Here is a 27093-nt window from a genome sequence, read left to right as displayed (position 1 = left end):
AAGCAATGTTTTGTCTGCAGATTCTAAAAACCCCAAAAAGTTTTGGTCATATGTAATATCTATGAATGCTACAAGTAATTCAATACCTTTTCTTGCTGACGGTGCGGGTAATGTAACTGATGATGATAAAACAGAAGGCTGAAATTCTAAACCTAGCTTTCAAAAACTCATTTATGGTTGAGGACTGCAGTACCATTCCTCATTTCAATTATCGAACAAACGCAAGGATGGCTGGCATAGTGTTTAGTGTATCTGGGACTGTAAAACAGTTAAGATCCTTAGATGCCAGGAAGGCATCTGGCCCAGATGATATCCCCATAAGATTATATGTTTGTTGACTATGCAACAAAATAGCACCATTTTTATCCATCATCTATCAGAGATCATTGGAACAGCAGAAAGTTCTATGGTACTGGCAGAAGGCCCGGGTCATTGCAATCTATAAAAAGGGTAGAAAATTGGTTGCACATGATTACCGGCCAGTTTCACTGACATCGATTTGTTGTAGAATCATGGAACATATTTTGTGTTCAGACATAATGACCTTTCTAGACTCTGAGAAGCTCATCTGCAGAATCCAGCACAGTTTTAGGAAACAGCAGTCATGCGAGACACAGCTGGCCCTCTTTGTGCATGATATACAACAGGCTCTAGATACCGGCTCCCAGGTTGATGCCATATTTCTTGATTTTCAAAAGTTGTTCGACTCAGTTCCACACTGTTGCTTGCTCCAAAAAGGGTGCATTTATGGTCTATCTGATGACATATGCAGTTGGATAGAAAGTTTTCTAACAGACAGGGAGCAGTATGTCATCCTGAATGGGGTGACTACTACAGAAACAAGCGTAACTTCAGGTGTGCCCCAGGGCAGTGTAATAGGTCCACTGCTTCTTCCAATTTACATAAATGATCTGGTTGATGGTATTGACAGTGGCATTAGACTATTTGCTGATGATACTGTAGTCTACAGGAAAGATGTGAACAAATCAATGAGGATTTGCAGAAAATAAATGCGTGGTGTAATGACTGGCAGTTATTTCTCAATATTAGTAAGTGTAACCTACTGCATATAACAAAGCGAAAATCCCCATTAATGCACAAGTACAAAATAAATGCCCAGTCTTTTGGAAGCGGTAACATCTGTCAAGTATCTGGGTGTGACTATTCGAAATGATCTCAAATGGAACGATCAGATTACACAAGTAATAGGTAGGTGAACTCTAGATTGCAGTTTATTGGTAGACTCCTGTAGCGATGCAGTCCTTCAACAAAGGAAATAGCTTACAATACGTTAGTTCATCCAGTCTTAGAGTATTGTTCATCTATATGGGACCATTACCAGTTGGGTTTGATTCGAGAGATTGAGAAGGTCCAAAGAAGAGTGACAAGATTCATGACTGGTACCTTTAGCCATCGTGAGAGCATTACAAATCTCATAGGAAGTTTGAAGTGGGACACACTTGCAGATAGACAGTGTGCTAAAAGGAAGGGGCTGCTCACTAAATTCCAAAATCCAATCTTCACCGAGGATGTAGAGCATGTATTATTACCACCAACTTTCAAACTGCGCAATGATCACCATACAAAGATAAGGGAAATTAGAGCTCATACTGAGGTGTTCAGACAATCATTTTTCCCTCACGCAATCTGCAAGTGGAACAGACTGGGGGAAAATATGATTTTGGCACAAATTGTGCCCTCTGCCACACACCGCTTGGTGGCTTGTGGAGTATATATGTAGATGTAGATTTAGAATTACTCTATCTTAGGATCTTACAATTCTACAGGTTTATGTCCCTACATAAAAAGTAGTAGAAGTCATTGAGGTTCTAAGGTCCATGTTACTATCTACTTAGCCCAACTTTGCATAGTAAGATGTGAATGGAGCAGTATCTGGGCATGTCCCATGGCCTGAAACCACTGCCTGAGTTCTCTCAGTCCACTGCCCACAATATTCGACATCAACAGATTGACTTGAAAGTAGCAGAAGGGCCACCAGCAACCCTGAAAATCATACCCTTCCCTGCCAGACCTCAAGGAGTTTGTTGAGAAATGTGAACACTGCTAAGGTTTGGTAGAGCTATGCTCAAAGCAGTCTCAGCCTGGATCTGTGTGCTTCTGCATGCCATAGCTTGAGAGCAACATTGCCAGTTCACATACTGATCAAATACCAGTAGAGCCCTCAACTCTTCAATTAACATTGGAATTTGACAGTCAGTCAGCCTCTGTATCGCCCTTAACATTTTCAGTTGAAAGGGTAACAGACTTTTATTCTCCACACTGTCTACAGTATAGGTTGGTGAGCAACCAGTCCACATTTATTCCACATAAAGTAGCCCATCAAGATTCTTACCTTATGCAGATTACTAACTGTAACTGTGACCTCTCAAAATCATCAGCAGGGTTTCCTCTCATTGATTTCATTAGTAATTATTAAGATGCAGTTAACACCCCCCTCCCTCCTTCCAGTTCTTAGTAGAGTCACACTTTGCTCTGAGGTTATGAGAACTATGTTGCTATAATAATATGCAGTACCAAGATAATCAGATAGGCCACCTCATCTGAAACTATGACAGGCAGTCAAATGAAAATCAAATGCCTGCCACAATTGCACCATGGAATGGTTCTATTCAAAAGTAATCACCATACACATTAAATATGTTTATGCCAATGAGAGTCAAGATGATCAGTTCCTGTTTTGTAGAATACGGTTGGCTGCTGAAGGATCCACAACCACACCCACTCGCACAGTTCCTTGTCTAACAGAAACTGACCTCCACCTCACATGGTGCTACCATTTTGATCCTGAGAGCAAATGGCAAAGCCAACAGTGGAAACATCCCACATCTCGATGCCAACAAAATCCAAAGCTGCCCACACAAGTTCTTGTAAGTTCATGATGAGCCCCTTCTTCAACTACAGGGGGCTTCTGCTCATCAAGTTCCTCAGACATGGAATCACAATCAATGTGCAGTACTATGAAGGCACTTTGCAGAAACTGTGACATGCCATAAAGAAAATGCAGAGGAACGCAGTCAGATGCAGTCATCCTGTTGCATGATTAAGCCTGCCCCCACACTGCCATTTGGACGAAGGCTATGCCTGAGTAATTTGGTTGAGAAACAATGCAGCATCCTCTATACAGCCCAAATCATTCACCATGTAATGTTCATATCTTTGGTGACCTGAAGAAAGATATGAATGGATGTTGGTTTCAGTCGGACAAGAAAAAGTAAGAGTGAGTGTGGTTGTGGATCTCTCAGTGCCTGACCATGTTCTACGAAACAGAAATTGATCACCTCATCTCCCATTTGGATAAATGTCTTAATGCATGTGATGATTATTTTTGAATGGAACCATTCAGTGTCCTGTTGTGGTGAATGTTCAGTTTTCATGTGACTGGCCCTTATAGTTAATAATAAAAATTTGATTGTGTTCACTGAGCTCTAAAGGCGTATAAATAAATTAATCACACAATTAGTGGTAGAGCAACACTTGCATATGTGTATGTCTTTATGGCAAAATAGATCAGATTTAATATTTTTGGATTCTAGTTTTTTTAAACCATCACACACTATGAGTAGATATGCTGGGATCATGTTGCTAAACTGTTTTGCCACTGGTGTTGCATATTCAAAAATAAATAAATAACAGACTGAACATGTTTATCTGACTTACACTGACATGTTATAACACCACACTTTGTTATATCATAATTATCAAAGGCAACTGATTCTCACACATGCAGCAGAAAAAAAAATTAAATGCAGCAAATCATGGCAGTAATAATAACTTGACCAATCAACTGCAGGTTTACAGCATTTCATGCTGTTAGGTCTAACAAAGGGAAGGATGTGTTATTATCTAGAAGAAAACATGCCAAATAGATTATAAGATCATCATTCCATTCGTGCTTATATCTTTTCTTATGTCAAGAAGAAAATGTGCAGTGGGGTTCAAACACGTTTGGATGATCATTATATATGTACAGCTGCAAATGTTTTCCTCCAACCTCTTCAGTTCTCTTGATTACAGTATATTTCACAGTGTCTTTAGAAAGTGAACAGAAACATTCCTATGAGTCTCTCTCCTTTCATAGGTCTCTAAAATTAATATGTATATATTCAAGGTAATAGGTATTTGTGTGTTCAAATCTTTTGTGTAATGTATTTTATTGTACAAATGCATAAAATTTTCATTCTAATATTTAGCTAGACACAGGGTTCAAATTAGCAAAGATTGAAAAAAAAGAGTAATTCATCTAATACACACAACTAAAATATTACTTACAAGATGGCACCGTAAATTGGCCACATGTTTAATGCACACAAAAAAAAACTTAAATTTACAAATTACTGAACACCACACCAATTATTATACTAGAATGGTAATTTCATCATGTTTCTAGTTCAATACACATGTTGGTACAACTGTGATAGTATAAGTACCTAAAAATACATATTAATCTTAAAGAAAAATGAAATATGATGAAAGAGAAAATGAATTTTAGGCTAAAGCTGATTAATGACAAGACAACAGAATGGTAAAAAAGAAAAGGAAAACACTCAACATTATTACAAGCACAGTACCTACTAATCTGTCAGGAAGTACTATACCTACTGCTGTTGTAATGGAGAGTAAGAAATAATTTCTATGAAGTTCCTTAGTAAAAGTCTACTACAGCATGTACACAAATTATCATCTCCTACCACAGGGAGATACAGTGTGAAGAAAACTTGTGTCACTACATTATTTTTATGTTCCTTTAAAAAACTTTCATCACAGTTTAAATATTTCTGAGTTATTGTAAATGAGTCAGTGAAATACAAATTTGAAATCTCCTTGTTGTTTCAAAATAATTGCCACTTCACTCAGTCATGTCAGAGGGAAATGTAATCTTGAACAGCAAGACCTAAGCAATTGTGAGAGTTTCCATTAACTTCTGAGAAGTAATCATCAAGCAATCATTGCAGACTTATGAATGACTTAAGGCAGCACTGTCACAATGAATAATTTTTATAAGTATGCTGAATCACTTGAGTGACATATCACAATAGTTTTACTGAGAGAGGTGGTGTAGTGGTTAGCATAATGGGCTCTCATTTGACAGCATGAGAGATAATATTCCCACCCATTCATCCAGATGTAGGTTTTTCATGGTTTCCCTAGATTGCTCCAGGCAAATGCCAGGATGGTTCCTTTGAAAGGGCTTGACTGATTTTCTTCCCCATCCTTCCCTGATTCAAGCTTGTGCTCCATCTCTAATAACCTTATTGTCAATGGGACATTAAACTCTATCTTCCTTCCTACCTTCCTTCACAATAGTTGCTTCAACAATCCTATGTCAAATTCCTCTTCCATTTATATTTAATAAGGTCATTCACTTTCTCTAAAAATAAATGAAGAATCATTATTCACTTTAGCAATATACAGTATATATTACCAGCTGAAGCCAGTTAATTTTAGTTAGCATCTAGCCCCTTTGAATGAATTTCCTAAATTAAACTATTTTTCTGATATTGTTTCAGCAGAACCTAACCTGTATTGAAAATATTCTATGCCTGTGTTTAAATGTTAAAAATAAATTATTTCTTTTTCTTCTTGTTGTTTTGGTCTTATGTAGGCAAAGTTAATCTGGATCAAGTTCCTTTCTTTCATTCAGGCATTCCTTGTCCCATATCCTCACACTTACAGCTTTCTCCATTCCCCACTCTATGATTTTTTTGTTCTGGAAACTTGTGGCAGCCTTGATTCTTTACTAGAAGTTTACACTGTTGTAATTTTCTATTTCCCATATTCCCATGTTTTCCTAAATCATTTGTATCTGGTGGATCCAGCACAGAGTACTTTGACTTTGTTGGTCACAAGAAACTGGAGTATCTTGTGTGTCAGTCTCCCCTGGCCCATTCTCTGGGTGAATTGAATGAGTATTTTCCTTCTTTTCATGATGGTATCCAAGGTCCTTTCTATCCTTTCTATTCTGGTTTGCTCATCTTCCAGATAAACTTTCTTTCATTCTTTGGGGTCCCAAAACCTTTATAATAATCTTTAGTTCAATGTGTTCTAGTGTCCTAAATAAACCTGTCCTCACAAGGTTCAGACCTTCACCTATGTACAAACCTTCAGACTGGATCACACCCTGGTGAGGTCTTACTCTTGCATTCTTCTTGTAGATGTCCATAGTGAGTTTGTATGATAAATTCATCTTCCTGCCTCATCCTTATTATTATTATTATTATTATTATTTAACCATAATTATTTCTTCTGGTGTCCGCCTGTGTAGCACACCAGTAGCATTACCGCCTACCATGCAAGGGGGCTCGGGTTCGATTCCCAGCAGGGGACTGGGTGTTGTGAGTCTTTCATCATCAATTTCATTATCATTGACATGAAAATCAATGAAGTGGCGTCAATTTTCAATACAGCAGCTGAACACCACAAGGGATATACCGGCCAATAAATGCCATACAATCATTTCAGTTCATTTTTTTTTTTTTCTTTTGATTTGGTGGTGTTCTTCATCTCTTCCTATTTTGTGCTAATCTTTTCATCACAATATGCTCTCTAATTTCAGCATTCCCAATAATGTACTTTGTACACTCTAATCTTTATCTGCTCTAAAATAAGTTGTTGCTCTACTGCTCTTCCATGTGTCAACTTTATTAGTGCTGCTGGCTTTAACACACAATCCATTAACCTATATCTCACTGTGGTAAAGGTTTTCCACAGTCTTCTTTTCTTGAATGTTTGACTGAGTAGCTCTTGATTTGGTACTTCATTTATTCACTTAATTTTTGACTTCATTCTGTAGCTTTACATAATCAATTATTAAATGATTCTACTTACTTTTTCTCTGATTTTCCTGTAGTCAATACTTTACTTTCAAATGATACAGTGTTTAAGAAATACACTTTCAGGAACTTCTTTGTCTGTCCCATATCAATATTTGGCACCATCAGAACTCTTTTTGCGAAAATAGTTTTATTTTCTGGCACAAATCTAGGCACACTTAACAAAAAATAAGGCACTCCCAGGGGGCATTGAACTAATACTGTGGAGCACCACCTCTAGCCTTGACAGTGTCCTCAGTTTACTAAGTAAGAGGGTCAACAAGTTTTTTCAGGAATACAAAATTCAGCAGAAGCCTTTTATTGATGATTAGATCCCACAGAGATACCAGATTGCTGGAATTGCAATCATTGTTTTATCCACTACTCCAAATAATCATACATTCTCAGATATTTATATGGGATTAAGACTGTGATTTAGCAGACCAGCAGAAGTGCAGTTAGGCTGACTGCATGTTTGTCAAACCAAGAACATAAACATGCAGCCTTTTGAATAGGGCTGTTGTCATTGTGGATGATGAAAGTGTCCACAGCTTATTCGTCATGAAAATTTGGAAGAAATGGCAACAGTTGCTCATCAGGAACGTTGAAATACACATATTGGTTCATGTTTACGGTAATCTGAATAAATGGGCTCAAGTTATGGTAGGAAAAAAAATCACAGAACTACCTGTGGCTTAAATTACACTCACCACAATCTGTGGGTTAGAAACCTCACTGGGATGCCAGTGCACTCAGCACCTTGTGTCATTTCAGGAGGGAGAAAACTGCAATTCATCAGACCACACTCCTGGCCTCTAGTCAGCTATTGCCCAGCTTCTGCATTGTGTAGCCCATGGAAGACATGCAGATTAGCATGCCACTGTGAGCAGTGGCCTTTGTGAGGTAACCAACTCCAAATACCCATTGCTTGTAGTTCCCCTTTGTAATGTTTGCTCATAACTTGGTTGAGATGTAGCTGCAAACACTGGCTGCAGAAATTCCTTCCATGTTTGAAACTGACTGTCATTGACAAGCCATGATACTCATCTCCAGTCTCACTCAGTTAACATCATTTTATGGTCACTTTTCTTATTTCATGTTACATGGCAGTCAGTGGTTCACCATTTCCTTGTACTTATGTTGAACAGTACACACTGATGCCTCAACAAATTGGGCAACTTCATCCCAGTGCCATGACTTATGTCAGCAGGGGAGGCGCAGACAGCCATCTGATACCAGTCCTATGCCATCTACACAGGTACAAAGCAAGCAGTATCTTTTAAGGGAGTCACTAATATTTTGTTTGGTGAGATTACTTCATATGCTTCCTAGTTTGCTATGTTATGGAACTTTTATTTTATTTTACACTTCTTGTGAAATTTTCTTTCCCGTTTATTTATTTATTTATTTTTATTTTATTGCCTTTTCAACAACAAAGATAAATACCCCTTAGAAGAATTTTTGGTAGAAATAAAATAGGGACAGAGAGAGAGAGAGACTGGACATAATTAGGTATAAATCATTCTATGAAACTAAAAGGTAGCTTAACATAATCATGCAAATGCTCAGCACACTGCAATATTTTCATTAAGATAGTGTACACCTACATCTACATGATTGCTCTGAAATTCACACTTAAATGCTTTGCAGAAGGTTCTTTAAACAGCATTAAGACTATTTCTCTACCATTTCAGTCTCTAACAGCTTGTAGGAAAAATGAATACTTAAATCTTTCTGTACCCGTTCTAATTTCTCTTATTTTATTCTGATGGTCATTTCTCCTCATGTAAGTTGGTGACAATAAAATATTTTCACATTTAGGGGAGGAAGTTGGTAAATTAAATTTAATGAACAGTTCTTTGCAGCAACAAAAAATACCTTTGTTTTAATGACTGCCACCCCAACTCGCTTATTGTAACTATAATACTTTCTTCCCTACTTTGTGATAGTACAAAATGAGCTGCCCTTCTTTGTACTTTTTCAGTGTCCTCTGTCAATCCTACCTGAAATAATCCCATACCGGACAGCAGTATTGTGGCAGAGGATGGACAAGCATGCTGTAGAGAGACTCTTTAGTAGATATGTTGCATCTTATAAGCATTCTGCCAATAAAATGCAGTCTTTGGTTTTCCTTATGCTTCCAAAGCATTAACTTTTTATGTGATTGTTGCAATTTAACACTCGAATGCCCAGAGGGGTCAAAATGACCCTTTTCAGTTTTTAAGTATTAGATATGTTTTGAAGAATACTTCAAGTGACATTTACTTTTGTGACATTCATTTATTTGGAATGTAGTTTCATTATATTAAAAAACAGTTATTTTGCCTAATTGATTATCACATTTTTCCAATTTTACCTTTAACACCCAGAGGGGTCAAATTGACCCCTTTAGAAAAAAGCTATAATTTTGTTTATAGTTATGCCATACATTTATTTCATGCATTCTCAAGCCTTGGCTGCTTTACTCTGTAGTTCAATAATTTACTTTCATTCATATGATTGCCATATGAAATGACAACAATGGACTCAGTTCACTGTTGTCCATCATTCCCTTGTAAGAATCAGTCTTTCAAAGGTGACTGTGAGCTGAAGATTGAAATGAATGAGAAAGAGCATTTACAAGACAAAGAAATTCTTGCAGAGTTACAAAGAGTTATGGAGTGTGATTCAGATGGTGGCGAACTTTTTCAGAGGAAGTGTTTTTACTGCAGGCATTGAGAAAAGATGAACCATGTAATACTATGATTCTGATTCTTCCGAAACAGATAATGGAAGTTTACAGTCTAGTAAGTATATTATTATAATTGCTGCTAATTTATAATCATCATATTCTTATCTACATATAATGTTACTGTACTTAATTTAGATTTTATGGTGGCTTTCTTAAATATATTCTGTAAAGCCCAAACTCCTACTGAATTGTGGTCCTAAAGCAGTGTTATACGTAAAAAGTTAGTTATTGATATATATCAACAGCCTTTGAATTAACTAGTGTGGTATGAAAGAGGACAGAATCTCTCTAAGATCAATCTGCGACGTGCACTCAGTACATAAATTCCTTCACCCAAATTCTTAAATGCCCATAAACAAGATCTGATAAGAGATTTGAAATGTCTGTGTATACATAAAATCACACCACTCTGCCATACTCACCAATGGCAGAAAACTAGAGTCTCTTTTTCACTTGATGTCATGACCTAATCTTTCTTTGTCTATTCCCTCCTGCTCTCAAGAGCACCTCTTTCATCACTAAAATCCACCAATGTTACAACACTTCAGCCAATGACAGCTTGACTAGCTCCCCACCAAGTAACTCAATTTGTAAAACACTTCGACATTTATGCAAATGGACCACCATTGCTACACTAATGAATCTATAACTGAAATATAGATCCTTAATTGACAGGTCCTTATCATTTTATTTATACTGATGGGAATAAATCGCAACACCAAGAAGTAGTTGTGCAACATAATCAGAAGTTGGTAGGCTTGTTTCTGCATTTGAAAGATGCTGTCTATTCTAATTTTGTGCCAGTCGCATAACAGTGGCACTAGCAGCACCACTATGATGATGAAAATCAGGTGTGCTCCAAATAAATGCTCTAACGGTCATTAGCATTAGTGACCTATGAGACTAGACGTGGCGAGTTGATGTTAGTCAAGAATGCCCTTAAGCAATGAAGCCCCCATTATCAACATCTCGCTGAGTTCGAACAAGGTCATGTAATAGTGCTGAGAAGTTGGATGTTCCTTCTGCAATACTGGAGAAAGACTTGGCAGGAGTGTAGCCATTGTACATGATTGCTGCAGCAGCGGTCATGAGAATTTACGGTTGCAAGAAGACGGTATCTGGATGGTCACGTGGCACTATGGAGAGGGAAGACCATAGTGTTTGGTGTATGGCTGTGGCACATCATACTGCATCTGCAGGAGCAATCTGGGTACCAGTTGGCACCACAATGACATAATGAATGATGCAAATTGGTTGCTCTAAGAATGGCTCTGAGCCAGATCACCTGTGGTGTGCATTACACTGAACCCAAACCATCACGATTTGCGATTTCAGTGGTGTCAAGTGAGAACTCAGTGGAAGACAGGGTGGATGTCTTTTGTTTTTTCTGATGAAAGCTGGTTCTGCCTCAGTGCCAGTGATGCCCATGTGTTAGTTGGATGGAGGGCAGTTTAGGACCTGCAACCAACATGACAGTGTGCTAGACACACTGGACCTTCACCTGGAGTTAAGGTCTGGTGCATTGTCCTGTACAAAAGCAGGAACACTCTCATGGTTACCCCATGCACCCTAAATGCAGGTTTAGATGTCATTCTAGGGATTTGATCTGTTGTGTTGCCATTCCAAGAGGTGTTTTCTAACAGGGTACTGCTCGCCCACATACCGTTGTTGTAAACATGCTCTACAAGTGTCGTTATATTGCCTTGACCTGCACAATCACCAGATCCATTTCCAGTTGAGCACACATGTGATATCAACAGATGACAACTTTTGTGCTCTATAGATCGAGGAGAATCATGTAACAGAAGAGGATATAATCCTGTTTCTCAGAGAGCAGAACAAGTAACCACTTCTTCATCATCTGATGAAAGACATGAAGTTGCTCCTGATGGAACAGTTTGGATAGAAACAGTGCCTAATTCACAAGGTGGGCATGTTCCTATAAACAATATTTTGAGAGAATCTCCTTGACTTATACCACATGTAAAAAGAAATGTAAGTGTTGAACTTATATCAAGTGCATGGCACTTGTTCATAGAAAATTATATAATCAAACGTATCTTGAAATGTACTACAACAGAGGCACACAGAGTACTAGGAAATGACAGCTGGTCAATGACCACAGAAGAACTAGAAGCATTTATTGCAATTATTTATGCCCATGGTGGTTGCTGAAGTACAGACCTTCACAGCTTATGGTCAGATTCCTGGGGCCTACTATTTTGTGTGGAAACCACGAGTAAAAATAGATTCTGTAAGATAATGAGATTCCTGAGGTTCGTCAAGAAGTCTACATGCTCTGTACGATTACAGAGTGATAAGTTTGCATTGGTTTCTGCTGTCTGAAACAAATTCATAGAAAACTGTACAATGTGTTACAAACCTGGAAGTGACATATCAATAGACGAGCAGCTCTTCCTAAGTAAAACTTGGTACTCGTTCACACAATTCATGGCTTCAAAGCCTGACAAGTATGGGCAAAAATATTGTTTACCTATAGATGCTGAAAACAAGTATATACTCAATGGTTTCTCTTAAGGATACTGCATGATCCCAAGATGAAAGGATTTCAGATTATGTAGTGATGCATCTTATGGAACCATTTCTGGGCAAAGGCAGAAATGTCTTCACACAAACTAGTCAAAAAATTGAAAGAAAAATCAACCTTCATTGTAAGCTGTAACACGGTCTTTGACGCTAATGTTGGGACCGTCAGAATATCATGATATGGCTGCCCACACCATCATGCTTCCACTTCCATGCTTAACTGTTGAAGTCCAGCAATCAGGATTGTAGGCTTCTTTTGGTGTTCTCCAGACATAAACCTGGCCTGACATTGGAAATAACGTTGACTCAACGGGCCATATGACATGTTTCCACTGATCAACTGTCCAGGATTTATGTTCCTGACACCATCTTTTACATTTCTTTGCATTGGTTGTCATCACTAATGGTTTTGGTAAGCAGCTCATCCATGAAGATTCACTTTATGCAGTTCTTGTCGGACAGTGTCGATAGATACAGGGTCTTGAAGATGGCTATTGAGTTGTGCAGTCACTTTAGCCACCACAGTTTCGTGTTGTTCTGACACAATTTGTATTAGCATATGATGATCTCTGTCATTCAGTTTTGATTTGCACCCACTATTAAGTTTACATGATGATGTCATCCCATGTTTTGTGTAGGCTGTGATGACTGTTGAAACAGTTGCTCTTAAGACATTCAGTAAGTTGGCTGTCTTAGTTATTGATGCTCCAGCTAACCAGGCCCCCAGGATCTGCCCTCTTTGGAACTCTGTTAGGTCTTTCATTGTACGTTGACCTCGGCCTCTGGATGCCAATGCGAAGTGTGCACTACTCGTAAACAACCTGCACTGATGCCTAGTCCGTACTGAACATGCACAGTCCAGCACAACACTTGCCTTACTTGTGTTGTTGACCGTCAAACACAATCATCCCATTACTACCACTGTTCACACTATTCCCTGTAAATGGTACAGTATCCAACAATTAAAAAGTAATGAGATTAATCACCCGATTCCAGGAATGTGGATCAGTTCCCTCAGCACTTATAACCAGGACAGAGGTGATATTATTTTTTACAGCCCATGTTCTTCAGTAATTCTACCTTTTGTGTCTCCATTAATATAGTTTTGAAGTAATCCAGAGTATCATATTTTCATTCTCCTTTACATGTTTTATGCTACACCTCTATAGCTGAGTGGTCAGTGTTGCTGTCTGCCATGCAGAGGACCCAGTTCGATTCCCTATCTGCCAGGAATTTTTCCTCCTGGGGAGGGGGAGGGGGATGGGAGAGGAGAGGGGTTGGTGTAGTGTGCACTCAGTCTTGTGAGGCCAACTGAGGAGCTACTCAACCAATTAGTGGTGTTCCAAAGTAAACTCAACAATGACAATGGAACAATGTGCTGACCATATGCCCTGCCAAACCACATCCAATAAGGCCATTGGCAGAGGATGACATGGCACCCATTGAGCTCCAACTGGTCTCTCTTGGCCCAATCTTCAATTTTGTCACATACTTTTCCCATTTTACTATCATAAAATTGGGAAATGGAAATGAAAATGTGTATGATTGTGGTTAGCATTGGCTTTGCTCCATCCTGAGAAGAATGTTTAGTCGCTCACAGTTGTTCACTGTCACACACTTCCCTGTTCATAAAAAGGCTAACAGCAGTCCTGGTTCTTTAGTTACCAGTCTAAAAAACTACATTAGTCTGTCCACTAATCTCTATGGAGTACCACTTCAAACTGTTCATCATTCTCTTTTCAGATTTTCTGTTTTGCCAACAAATTAAAACTAATTAAATTCCATAGTATGATTTCTAGAATGTAAGTTTTGTTCATCATCTTTCTGGTAACTCCTTTCTGAGTAGTTCAAACTGAACATGTCTTTAAATGAACAACTGCTCTAAAATATAGGTTTGCCTTTCTTCAACCTATCTTCTAAAGTAAGGTGTAGGATCAGAATTACCTGTGTATTTCTACTTCTCCAAAATCTAAACTGATCTTCCTGAGGTTGGCTTCTATCAGTTTTTCCAATCTTCTGTAAATAATTCATATCAATATTTTGTACCCATGACTTATTAAACTGATGGTTTGGTGGTATTCACAACTGTCAGCACCTGCCTTCTTTGGAATTTGAATTATCACATTCTTCCTGAAGTCTGAGGGTATTTGCCTGACCCACATATCTTGCACACCAGACTGAATTGTTTTGTCTTGGCTGGCTCTCCCTAAGATGTCGATCATTTTGAGGGAATGTCATCTACTCTAACGACCTTTTTGGAATTTAAATCTTTCAGTGGTTTGTTAAATTCTTCTAACAGTATCACATCACCCATCCAAATCATCTACTTCCCTTTCTATAACATTTTCTCCATGTTTCTTTCCCTTATATAGCCCTTATGTATATTCCTTCAACCTTTCAGATTCCCTTTCTTTGCTTAGTTCTGGCTTTCTGTCTGAGCTCTCGAAATTCATACTGCTTCACTGCTTTTCTTCAAAGGTCTCTTTCATTTTCTTGCAGACACCATCTATTTTTCCCCTAGTCATGCATGTTTCTACAGTCTTGTATTTGTCCTCTAGCCATTTTTACTCAGCCATTATTGATTTTCTGTTAATGTCATTTTTTAAATGTTTGTATTGCCTTTTGCCTGATTCATTTTCTGCATTTTTATGTTTTACCTTTGCATCAGTTAAATTCAGTATCTACTATATTATTTGAGGATTTCTACCAGGGCTTGTGTTTTTGCCTATGATATCCACTAATGCCTTCACTATTTGATCTCTCAAAGCTAGCCCTTTGTCCTTTATTGTTTTCCTATTCCCTATTTCAATGTAATGTTGTCTAATATTCCTTCTGAAACATACAGTAGTGTCTGTTTCTTTAAATTTCTCCATGTCCCATCTCCTTAAATTCCTGCTTTTTTGTAATTTATTCAATTTTAATCTGCAGTTCACAATCAGCAAATTATGGTCAGAGCTCACATCTGTTCCTTGAAATCTCTTAAAGTTTAAAAACTGGTTTCTAAATCTCTATCTTTCCATTAAGTAAACAATCTGGAGTCTTCCAATGTCTCCAGGTCTCTTCCACATGTACAACATTCTTTCATGATTCTTAAAGCAAGTGTTAGCAATGATTAAATTATGCTCTGTGCAAAATTCTACCATATGGATTCCTCTACCATTCCTTCCCTCCCCCCTCCCCCTCCTCCCCTCCCCAATTCCATATTCACCTACTATTTTTCCTTCTCTTCCATTTCCTAGTATCGAAAAGCAGTCACCCATCACAATTAAATTTTTCTCTCCCTTAACTATCTGAATAATATCTTTTATCTCATCATACATTTCTTTAATCTCTTCATCATCCCTGGAGCTACTTGACATATAAACTTTTATTACTGTGGTGGGTGTTGGCTTCACGTCTATCTTGGCTATGATAATGTGCTCACTACGGTGTTCATAGTAGATTACCAGCATTCCTATTTTCTTATTGATAATAGGGCTACTCCTGTGTTATTCTTATTTCTTTTTGTCTAGATAACTCTGTACTGACCTGACCAGAAATTCTGTTCTTCCTGTCACTGCACTTAATTAATTCTCACTATATCTAACTTCAACCTATCCACTTCCCCGTTTACATTCTCTTACCTACCGATCTGTCTGATTAAGATACCTAACATTCCATGCCCTGACCTGCAGAATGTTAATTTTGTCTGCCCTGATGACTATGTCCTCCTGAGAAGTCCCTGCCTGAAGATCTGAATGGGGGACAATTTTCATCTCTGGAATATTCTATCAAAGAGGATGCTATCAATGTTAGTGCTTGCATGCACCAACATTACCAAAACCAAGAGAACCTAGGTTCCATGATCACAGTTAAAAGTAAATTGCATTTAAAATGTCTATGCAATGCACCAACATCAATCACTGATCAGGGACACTTGTTCACAACAGCCAAGATTAGATATTTTATGCAACAAATTTATTATTCTGACAGTGTATTAATTCTTCAAATATCAGCAGTTCAAGTTTACTGTAATGTATTAACATATCTTGGCAATTTCCTGACAGATGATCAGGGAAGTGAGTATTATATTCAAATATTCTACGTTTTTTTTAATCTGACATGTTCCACACCCATGAGAACCACCTCATTTTTAATCTATGGAACAAAACCTGGATCTAATCTAATCCATCCCATCTGGTTAGCCATGCAGTCTAACGCACGGCTTTCCAGATTGCGAAAGAATGCCTAGTCCCTGGCACGAAACCACCCGGCAAACTTGTGTCGAGGTTCGGTGAGCCGGCCAATCTATGGATGGTTTTTAGGTGGTTTTCCATCTGCCTGGGGGAATGCAAGCTGGTTCCCCTTATTCCACCCCAGCTACACTATTTCAGCGATTGCTGTGCAAACAAATTTTCCACATACGTGTACACCACCATTACTCTACCACGCAAACACAGGGGTTACATTCGTCTGGTGTGAGATGTTTCCTCAGGGGAGGTGGGGGGGGGGGGGGGGGCCACTGGGGGCTGAACTGCACAATAACCCTGAAAGAGTGGTTAGGTGTGGGGCGGCGGAGGGGTGAAGTGGACTGCGTTAGTCATCGTGCGGTTGTGGACCACTGCAGCTGCACCTGGGATGGAGCCTCTCCATCATTTCTAGGCCCCCGGTTAACATACAAAACAATAAAATACAATAATCTAATCTAATAATCAAATCAGCAAATTTTCATCAGTCAACCATGCATTTGCCCATGGTTAAGTCTGTGTACTGTGATGGAAGGAACCCCAGGGCGGCAAAGATATGATAGAGATACGAATTTGCATACAGCTACCTATATACACAAGCTTTCTAGAAAATCATTGGTAAGTGACATCATTGTCACATGCTCTCCCTTTCGTCAACAAGCAGAAGTGTGTGTATACCTCACCACTAGTCCATTTGTTTATATTTGGTGAAATAGAAAACAAAAGAACAACACCAAATTTTTCAAAGAATGAGGTGGACATACTTCTCAGTTTTGTTCATGTGAAAATAAAAGAACAGATGGCTGCAGTATCAAAGAAGAAATGTACAGCATCTTGTTTTGGTCACTATTTTTTTCATTTTTTACCATTCACTTCAAATACCTATGTCATTCAATTATAAAATTCATCAAATATATGCTAATTAGCACATCTAATTGCTATTTTATGAAAAATGCATGTCTTCTTATTTCTAACTATATGCTGCATACAAAAATCCAGTTTTCATTGCAAAAAGATTATATAATTTTAAAACTACAAAATAAATTTTTCCTATCTTTTTTTACTTTTTCTTTACCACAGAGAGTAAGCATGCTACAACAAAGGCACAGCACTTGTCACAATAAATCTACTTTATTTTAGCATATTTAACATGCTCAGAAAACTTATAAGTTGAATTTCCTGAGAATTTTTGAGACTTACATTGAACTGCTTTGAGAGAGGTTTATTTGAGTTTTGAACTTCAGGTATCATAAATGAAAAAAATTACACAAATCCAATTGTTGTGTGGTCATGTTTGGAGGCACAATTTAGTTATACTCCTGTAAATTTGATTCATAAATTGATAAACTTTCTAGGTTCATCTTACATATAGAGTACAGCACACAATGCCTTGAGTCTGTGTCAGTACATCAAAACATGCCACCATCTTAGTACTATATGCTTATAAAACCCTGGTCATCTCATGAAAATTGTGTTTGAGCCACAGTCAAATTTAACTGTGGTCAGCTCCCTCATTTAACTTTGATCGAGTTTGGTGTGCCAGAATTTTGTATTGAACAGGATTAAATGCTGACTTTACCATGTTAAACTTTTAATCAAGGTTGGTGCACTCATCTGTAAGTGATACAGTAGAGCTGCATGTCCTCAGTGATAAAAGTAAAAGTTGTAGAATCCCCTTTCTTTCCATTATTTTACAATACACAATAAGAAGTAGGATGCACTAGTTATTTTCCTGCTTCTACATTTCTCCCTGCCCCCCTCTCTCCAATGATTTCTATTTCTTTCCCCTTTGTCTTTTTGTCCTGTACTTTTTACTCAAAATGTTAGCAGTGATTGGAACACAACAGGAAGCTTTAGAAAAAGAAGTAAAATAAATCAGAGATTCCATCAACTTGGCTGCAATAAAATGTGCAAACAGATAGATTGTTAAATAATGATTGAGAATATTCACATGAGGATGTAGCTAATTGTAAAAGTAATAGATGAATATTAGTTGTATATCAAAGAAGAGCTTCTACCTAGAAATGATTTTGGCCACTTTAGGTAGATCAAGTGTAAAAGTGTGTGATCAAAAACATGTATTTGATGTAGAGAATATATTTTCAGCTGCTTCTAAAGTAATACTTAAATGAAAACTTAACAAATAATAGGTACACACCTCAAGCCGCCGAGCTTTAAGCTCAACTTCAGTGTCAGCATCTGGCATGACATAGAATGGCACAGGTTTCTCAATTATGATTGGCTCTGGCGGTGGCTGTGGCTGTGGTTGAGGTGTTGGTGGCTCATGTGGTTGGTCAACTGATGCCGTAATTCTTGCCTCCTGCATCATTGCTTTTGTCTCTGCTGCCTTCTGCAAAGCCTCTTGTTCTGCCTTCAGCCGTGCACTCTCTTCAGAAAGGGCTTCCATCTGCTCTCTCAGTTCTCTAATTTCCTCTTGCACTTCTTCCTGCAGATGGTAAAGTGAAAAAAATTTGAAAGTAGGAAAAGATGAACTGAAACTTCAAGAACATGATGCATTCTAAGGGAGACAAAAATTTCCTGTTATCATCTGAATAGCATAAACAATGTTTAATTTATACAGTAAAGCCTTGACCAGTAGGGGAATTTTCTCACTTTTTCATTTTTTGTCTTATTTCTGTGCAGAATTTTGTAGGTGGTGCATCATGTAATTGCAGTGATTACAATACAACATATGCACTTTTTCCTCAACCAGTACTAATAAAGGAGGTTCTCCATGTAAAGTATGCAAAGCAAACAAGTACTGGTACAGGCCTACCTGTTCTAACAAGGGAATGGTCCTGTCTGACATATAAAAACTTGCCCTGAATGTTTTATACAGGAAGAACACACCAGAAGAAACAAAATGTCAAAATTTTAACTACTAAGACACACTTCAAACATTCTTTTTTAAATATTGAAAATTTCCAAACTTGTGGCTTGTCAGGCAGTGGAAAAATGTACACCCCTACAGGAGCTCCAGCATACAGTACATGTGTAATGTAGCAGGCACATAACATTTGTTGCCAATGTGTAGTAAGTAGATAATGTGACCAACGCAATTTTATTTTGTAAACTGAACTTCAGTTTACATTGACAGTTTCTCTGACACAACGGTTCACTGTTGCTATCCACTTGGATTTACAACTCATTTAATATCCATAATAAGTAGCACTAATATCCCAAAGACACACTGATTTGCCCACTCAGACTGTCAGTGCTATGACCATTTTTCATCTGAGAGAAAGAGAGAGAGAGAGAGAGAGAGAGAGAAGCAGATGATGACAGTAGGAACTGCAAAATTTCTGCAAGCATATCATGTTATCATGTCACTTGCTAATGTGTCTGCTGCTCACATTATTTCACTGGCAGTACTTTTACAGCTGTTTCCTTTGGTGATGACAAGCACCATAGTTTTCAGTTCCTGAAAAGGAATGCTAGCCATAGTGTTATCATGCCATTTTTTCCAAGACTGAAAGTAATATCTCCTGTGTGTCAATCCAAACAATACAATAACTGTTATAGAATATTAAACATTTTTCTGCAAAATTTTGAGTACTGAACACAAAAGAAAAACACAACATTTAAACATTAGTTGCCTTTGTTTTTTGACAATAGTATTACATACTGTCACTTTTCTAGCAGTGATGTGTGAATGGATACTTTTCCAAATAAACTGATGGCTTTTTGTAATCTCATGCTATGTTTTATGGTAGAAGTCCAATTTGACAACTATGTCCTGAAATATCCTGCAATTACGACTTGATTACTCATATATATCTAGCACTATTTAAATAATGGAAGGACTTAAGGTAATAACTTACAGTATAGTTGATGTGTTGAGTGGTCAACAGGCACATAAAAAAGGCTGAGATACTGGGTGATTCCATTAGCACTACCTAGCACAGAATAAACACACACACATATACATCCACACACCCACGTTGTCTTGGCTGACAACATGACTGTGTGAGGCAACTGTAGAATGAACTAAATGGACTTTATATGATGAGTGAATTTTGAAAGGTTTTGGACTACATTGTCTGATTTTCCATGACAACCATTAGAGAGGAAGTAGGAGACCAGTGTTAACTAATCTGAAATGTGAAGAAATGCTAAACATTTAATAAAAACACAAGGCTTTGTTCTATTGGAGTAGTGGAGTATACAGTATTTGACTTTGCTCTTCAGCAGGCTGGATACGAGTTTAACATGCTGAAGTTAATTTTTTTAAGTGGTTGTCAGCCTCAGATTTTCCTGTTTGTGTTACGATACTGTCAGTTGTGCAAGTCTCGGTCAGGGCTTATGATCATTGTTGAAGAAGGGAGTCAACAGCTATCCATCTCCCTACTTAATTCTCAAAGGGAAATTTATTGTGTCAGTTTATGGTTTACAACTTCTGATTTACAATTTTGTCTTTGCATATCTGTTTCACCTAAATATAGATCTGACTGGCTATAGAATGGTTTCTGAAGGGTTGATGGCTCTAACTCCACGAGAAAATTATTTGAAATAACAGTGAATTACTCATGTATTTGAATAATGGATTCAAGTATTGTGCTATGTGATAACTGAATGAGACCTATAAGCATCAAAATGGATTCTGATGATGATTATTATTATTATCATCATTGTTAGACATGTTATGAAATAAATTATCATTTGGAGAGAAATTTTATAATTCATATAAGTACTGCAGGATGAAAAGTAATTCAATCACTAACAAATGGATATCTAGCAGAGTATGATTTATATTTGAGTGTCACAAGATGAAGGTATATGCATCAATGAAATGGGAAAGATAATTTATGTATTAATCCTGCCAGAGGTGCATGCCTATGGGGGAGCCAAAGTAACTGGTTTGACCCATTGTTTTTGTGGCATGTTTTTTGCAATGATTGTTTTGAATATTGACCATTGGTGATGACAGCTATTAACTAGTTGTTTCCAAAATTCACTCCAGCTTTTACATGGATTACTAGTCACTGTCTATTTCCTATCAGAAGGGCCATTTTCAGATGTGCTACACTCCAGTACGTCCACCAGATAAGAATTCATGAAACTGTGCTGGAAAATGTAATTGAGCACTGACATTATGCACCTCAAAAGTGCATCCCCCTGATACAAATCATGCATGGTCTCCATTCACAGAATATAAAGTGACTTGGTTAGCAAAGCAGGTTACAAGACCCTTTGCTAAAAAAGTGTTGACAACCTCTTTCCTGAGTGAAAGTACAGGACAGAAGACTCATCCAGTGATAGAGGTGGGGGGGGGGGGGGGGGCAGGGGGGGGGGGGAGAATGGCTTAAAAGACAGTACAGCATACGGCTCTAGTTTTTAAGACAGTTGTCAATCATTAAATGATGCAAAGACAGTGAAGAGAGGCGTCAACTTCAGTAAGATGCAATGAATTGGAAGAAGAGAGCTGCAGCAAAACTGCGCAGATCAGACAGAGGGGGCTGTAGGACTTGCCTTTGGTTGAGTGGTGACTGCTGCCTTGAGCTCTGTCTCAGTGCTGGCGTCGGCAAACGTAGGTGGTGGCTCATCAGAGGCAGGCTCAACACACACATCATCGGGCAGTGGGTCTGTCTGTGTTGCCACTGATGCCTCCTCAGCTGCCGATGGCTCTTCATCAGCAGCCATTGCCTCCACGTCCATGGCATCTTCACGCAACGCACCAACTAGAGGCTCTTCCTCTTCAGCCTCCCGCCGTGCTGCTTCTGCTATAGATTCTGGCAGTGCAGTGTCGTCCTCCACCTGAGGTGTTGGTTCCATTTTTCACAGATCATGTATATGGGGTATTATCATATAGGGGCTAAGGCGGATTGTTCCCAAAACATCAAACTATACGTACATTTGATATAAAAATAATTTGGTTTCTTATTTTTATGAAAGTAGTGGTGTATTATATTGATACAACTAGAACTACTGTGAAATGTGAGGGTGAAGTTGATAACAATGTTAACAACACAGAGGACTTAAAAAGTCAACACTTACATAGTAATTTACACTTACGTTACAAAATAGCACAATAAACATGACCTCATACTATGGTAACCAAAACTGTGAAAGAAAAATAACTGAAGGAGGAAATTACTGTCCCCTAATAAATACTACCAAGTGTCATTTCACTTTGTAATTTGCACCTTGCATTCCACTGACAAATTACTGGTGACTTAATTTGTCACTGGCTCATATTATATGTATGTTTATGATGGATTTCATTTCGCTTTTTTCAGAGAATATAATATATTGGTTACACATGGAAAATTATTATTGTCTTTGTAGAAATTGGAGAAGGGCTAGAACCATACAATTTGAAATTTTAGTAGGCCTAGTATGCATGTTTGGGTGGTTCAGTCGGTAGATAACCTTTTGTGGATGCAGGTATCTAAGTTTGAGTCTCAGTCTATTCAACAATGACTGTATGAAAGTGAGTTGTTCCCACTATACAAGCTAGTACAGCTCAAACAAATTAACCTTGTGATTGACAGATGGGAGTAGTGAGAAGCAGTTTTGCTAGCTGATAAGCAACATGTGATATGCTCATGTGGTTGATAGTTGCATGTAGTACTTACAAATTATTATCATCACTGTAGATAGCGAAGAGAGAATTAGCAAAGATACCTGTATCAAAGTAGCTTTAGTAAGTCCTATACCTACATCAGTACCATAATCACACATTTAAAGATGAATAACAATCAAAAGATGAATGTTCAGTCTCACATACCATATTGCATATTAATCTTGGAAAAATTGAAAAATATGGACAGAACTGAAGCATTTGTACCACTGTTTATGGCACCAACCATTAAACTTGACTTGTGAATAACTTTCACTGTTGTTCAAACGGTTACAGTTAGAGAAAGTTTCATAGAGGTTTGAAATTACTGTGAAATTTGTTGGAAGTCATTAAGTGCTCTCATTCCCAAATACTGGACGAATATAGTGTGGGCAATTTTTGTGCCTTAGGTTATGCTGCCTCATGACATATATACAACTTCTTACTATAATATTATCTTACTGCATTTAAGCTGCCCTTAAAGGGTAGATTATGACAGAATTTTACATTTTTAAATTTGGGCAATGGTTATATGAAGTTCAGAAAGTCAAATTATTATTTTTTAAAGGAACACACCGCCATTTATCTGTTTTATTGTTTATTTAAGTACAACCCAAATTTTGTACTTTTATGCCTTTTTCAAGTATCAAATACTTTTCCTTCAGCACCAGTGGCCTCTCAACCTATGGACCTCAGGGCACTGGTCTGGTTGCCCTAAATCAGTTACACCCTTGCTTTGTTCATTTCTGCATGCTTAGAGAGGGTTGCTGTGCTAAATTAATTGTGGACATCCCATGGGAATCATCTTGCTTGTCAGAGCATGGAGCAAAGGTTGGCGATAAAATTTCTATTATAGATGTAGTAAGTAATTAATTGTCAATGTGTGTACAAGTAGGCCATGGAACAGGGCAGGCATTTTGAAACAACTCATGCGGAAAGTGATTTACACCAGCTGCAACATGCTGAATACTCCATGGGCATTGAACTGTGAATTGAACGGCAAATATCAATCATGAAAGTTATTTTATTTTTTTTCATTTTATTTTTTATTTATTTATTTATTTATTTTTTTTTTTTTTGAGACATATGCTGATTGTGAACTTCTTACCGTGTCATCTGAAGTTAAACTGACTGATAATCATGACAAACAAAATGATGTTCTGCTCATGAGAAAAAAGTCACTAGACTTGTATGGTCTATCTATGAGGGATATTGTAGATTGTAAGGCCTATATAACATTAGTATTAGTATGTGAACAGTACAGCTAATTGATGTAATACCTCAGAATAGAAAACAAGTTCTGCCAGATCTGTGTTATTTTTCATAGTATAGCAGCACCCATTCGTTGCACATTGGGCTTTTGCTTTGTACTTGAAAAATAAAGCATTTTTACTATTGGTGCCACCACAGAAGAAGAAGAATCAGTTTGCCATAAAACAACAAGTAGGTGACTTAGGCAATGGTCGCTAAATATCACTGTCAGCTACCTGAATAATGTAATTTTGCACATGTCATGCTGTTTACATTGGTGTCGTATGTTTACAACTTCTTGCTGTAAAATGACAATGTATGCATGGTCTAAAGCCAAGTTTCCACATGCAACAAAAATTATGCCACTTGGCTGCTGCTCGAGTGCAGTCACCAAAGTTGCATGTGGAAACACCCAAATTCCTGTGGCAACAATGTACGACATCACTTTTAGCTATGCCACAAAAATTAAAAACATTTTAACTTTGTCACAGAACTTCCCTTCTCTCACCACTCAGTAACATCAGAATGGGCTGCTGTCTTTGACACTAAGATGCCATATTTGATGGTTTTCATATTTATGCTAGCATATTAAGAGGCCATGTGCTTTCAGTGATAGATTGCATTAAAGTCTTTCCAAAATGCATTGTTTTGTGTATGGTTTATTATGCTGCAGAGGTGGAATGTGCAATTTCAGTGTATAAATGTTTTGTCGTTGATGTTATGAGCACATAATGGTTCATTTCCATAGTGAAAGTAGATGATTTTTCTATTATGTGATGCATGAATAAAATTTGTATGTGAATAAGCAGATATTATATACTAAGTTAAATGACATTTGTAGTTTCACAGCAGCTAACTTTATTCTAAAAGTGGTGAAAATTAATGTAATACTGGCAGTATATTCAGATAATCATATTCTGGTATAGGTAACTTCAAATGCTTTTTAAATACTTGCCCAGTGGATTTGAGAAAGGAAATAACAAGTTTTCTGTTGGCAGTATTATTTTGTATTGAGTGTTGCTTTTAATAAAGGCATTCAACTATACTACAGTGTCTTTTAGTGCACTTGGATGAAGCGTAACTCCAAAATTCAGTATAGCTTAATTTATATATTTCATTGTATTTAACTGACTGCGGTGCAAGAGTGAAAATGAGTCTTTAGGCCATCACAAATAGCATCCAACATCTCACACAAATACTTTGAAATAGTACTTTTGAGAATGTGATATAGGGCTAAATATTGGAAAGATTTAATCACCAAATGGCAAATACTGGAAGTGTCACTCCTAACCTTACTTGAGTCTTTCATTTGAGTATCAGACTTTTAATAGACCTTTAAATCATAGCTCTACAAGTACTCGAACCTAGCATGCCTTATCCAAATGTGTTTCACATATGGGTCTTCATTTACAAATGATGTGTCCATTACTTTGATCCGCTTGTGTCTTTTGTGAATAAATTCCAATTCCAAATACAACATCTGTACTTTTTCTTCTTCTTATTGGATTCCTGGCTCAGTTCTAATACCATAAGCTGAATGACAACACTAATGTCTGTAGTCTGTATGAATAATCCCAGCTGATACCATGTTGAAAATGGTGTCACAACAATTTTTAAAAGAGTATGGGAACAACAGCACACAACTCCACTGCTGTATCAGCTGTCATGTCACTTGTTCTGGCATCACTTTTGTTGCATGTGGAAACACAAATTAAGATTGAAATGGTCATGTGGTGCATATTGGCAGTGTACATAAGTAGACCTGTCCCAATCATGGCTGGAGACAGAGCATGTTCCTTTGAACTGATTTATGAATGCAGGTTTAATTTTATCTGTGTTGTGCAGGTGGCTTTATGTAGTCATTTCCTGTGGTAATAAGAGTGCCAGTATTGAAATGTGGTCTCTAATTAAATAAAAAATACACAGAAACATAAGATATGCAAGTCACAATGGTAGTCCAAACATTTTTGCAACATCTATAACACTGGTGTATCACCTGTTGGTTGTTTTCGGGATGTATGACCAATGTTTGTTTAGAGATTATTTAGATGTCTCACCAACATGAGTGGCTGGCACTGTCAAACATTCACAGTCCATTGCCGATTACAGACTGGGGTCAAGTGCGAGGCCAGAGGTGACATGTATCTGCCCACCAACTTCTGAGGACCTTTCCCCAGTCATTGCCTTTCTTACCTGCAATGGTTGCTTCCTGCAGCATAGGAAATGAAGATCTGTTTACATTGATCTTTTTTCTTGTTAAAACTGTTGTCATATTAGTTAATTCTTATGGCTTCCCTGAATGAATGGGCATGACAGATCTTCGCTAACCTGCATGTCAGTAAATTTTGTAATGTGGCAGGTTCCACACAGCACATCCTCTGTTATGGCTGATAACTCCATCCATTCCAACCAGCAATATGTTTACAGTCAGTGATCCTATACATGGAATGTGATATACTCACGATATTGTGTCAGGGGCCCCTTTGTTGTCTGCTAATCTGAGATATTCTTTGGTTATCTTGCCAGATTTGTAAATAGTCTTTACATCATGTTTGCACAACATATGGCTAGTTCTATCTATCATCATGAGGACATATGGCAGAAAGGTCATGACATTTCTTCATCCAATGTGTCATTTCCATGGCTGTTAGGTTTTCTGACACTTCTTGTGCAACTACCTGTCACTTTTCAGGATGAATTTCCGATGTTTCATCTCAATTATGAAATGCTGTTGGTCATATATTCATCTTGCATGCACTACTCATGATGTTGGGAGTATACCACATAAAATGTTCATGTGGAAAAATCTATTTAGGGATGACTAGGCAATCCAGCAATGCCAGGATCATCAAACATAAACAATATTGCAGGTTGTGACAGGTGGAGAAATCTGTCATGGGAGAGCATGTGCTGTCTGAGATCAGCCAAATAAAAGAAATTCACTGACAT

At 37.7% G+C, this 27093-nt stretch overlaps 1 protein-coding gene across 5 annotated transcripts in view; it reads right to left on the bottom strand.

The window, feature by feature from the left end:
* Positions 1-27093, bottom strand: part of LOC126484870 (titin) — a 471820-nt gene that overhangs the window by 17121 nt on the left and 427606 nt on the right. For all 5 annotated transcript variants that reach the window (XM_050108484.1, XM_050108492.1, XM_050108469.1 and 2 more), the window contains 2 exons: positions 21800-22088; positions 18493-18776 (listed from right to left, as the gene is read on the bottom strand). In XM_050108484.1, coding sequence (XP_049964441.1) covers positions 18493-18776; positions 21800-22088 — 573 coding nt within the window. The remainder of the gene's footprint in view (positions 1-18492; positions 18777-21799; positions 22089-27093) is intronic.

This window comes from Schistocerca serialis, chromosome 1 (assembly GCF_023864345.2).
Source record: "Schistocerca serialis cubense isolate TAMUIC-IGC-003099 chromosome 1, iqSchSeri2.2, whole genome shotgun sequence".
Taxonomy (NCBI): domain Eukaryota; kingdom Metazoa; phylum Arthropoda; class Insecta; order Orthoptera; family Acrididae; genus Schistocerca; species Schistocerca serialis.
This window is presented reverse-complemented; position numbering and strand designations above follow the sequence as displayed.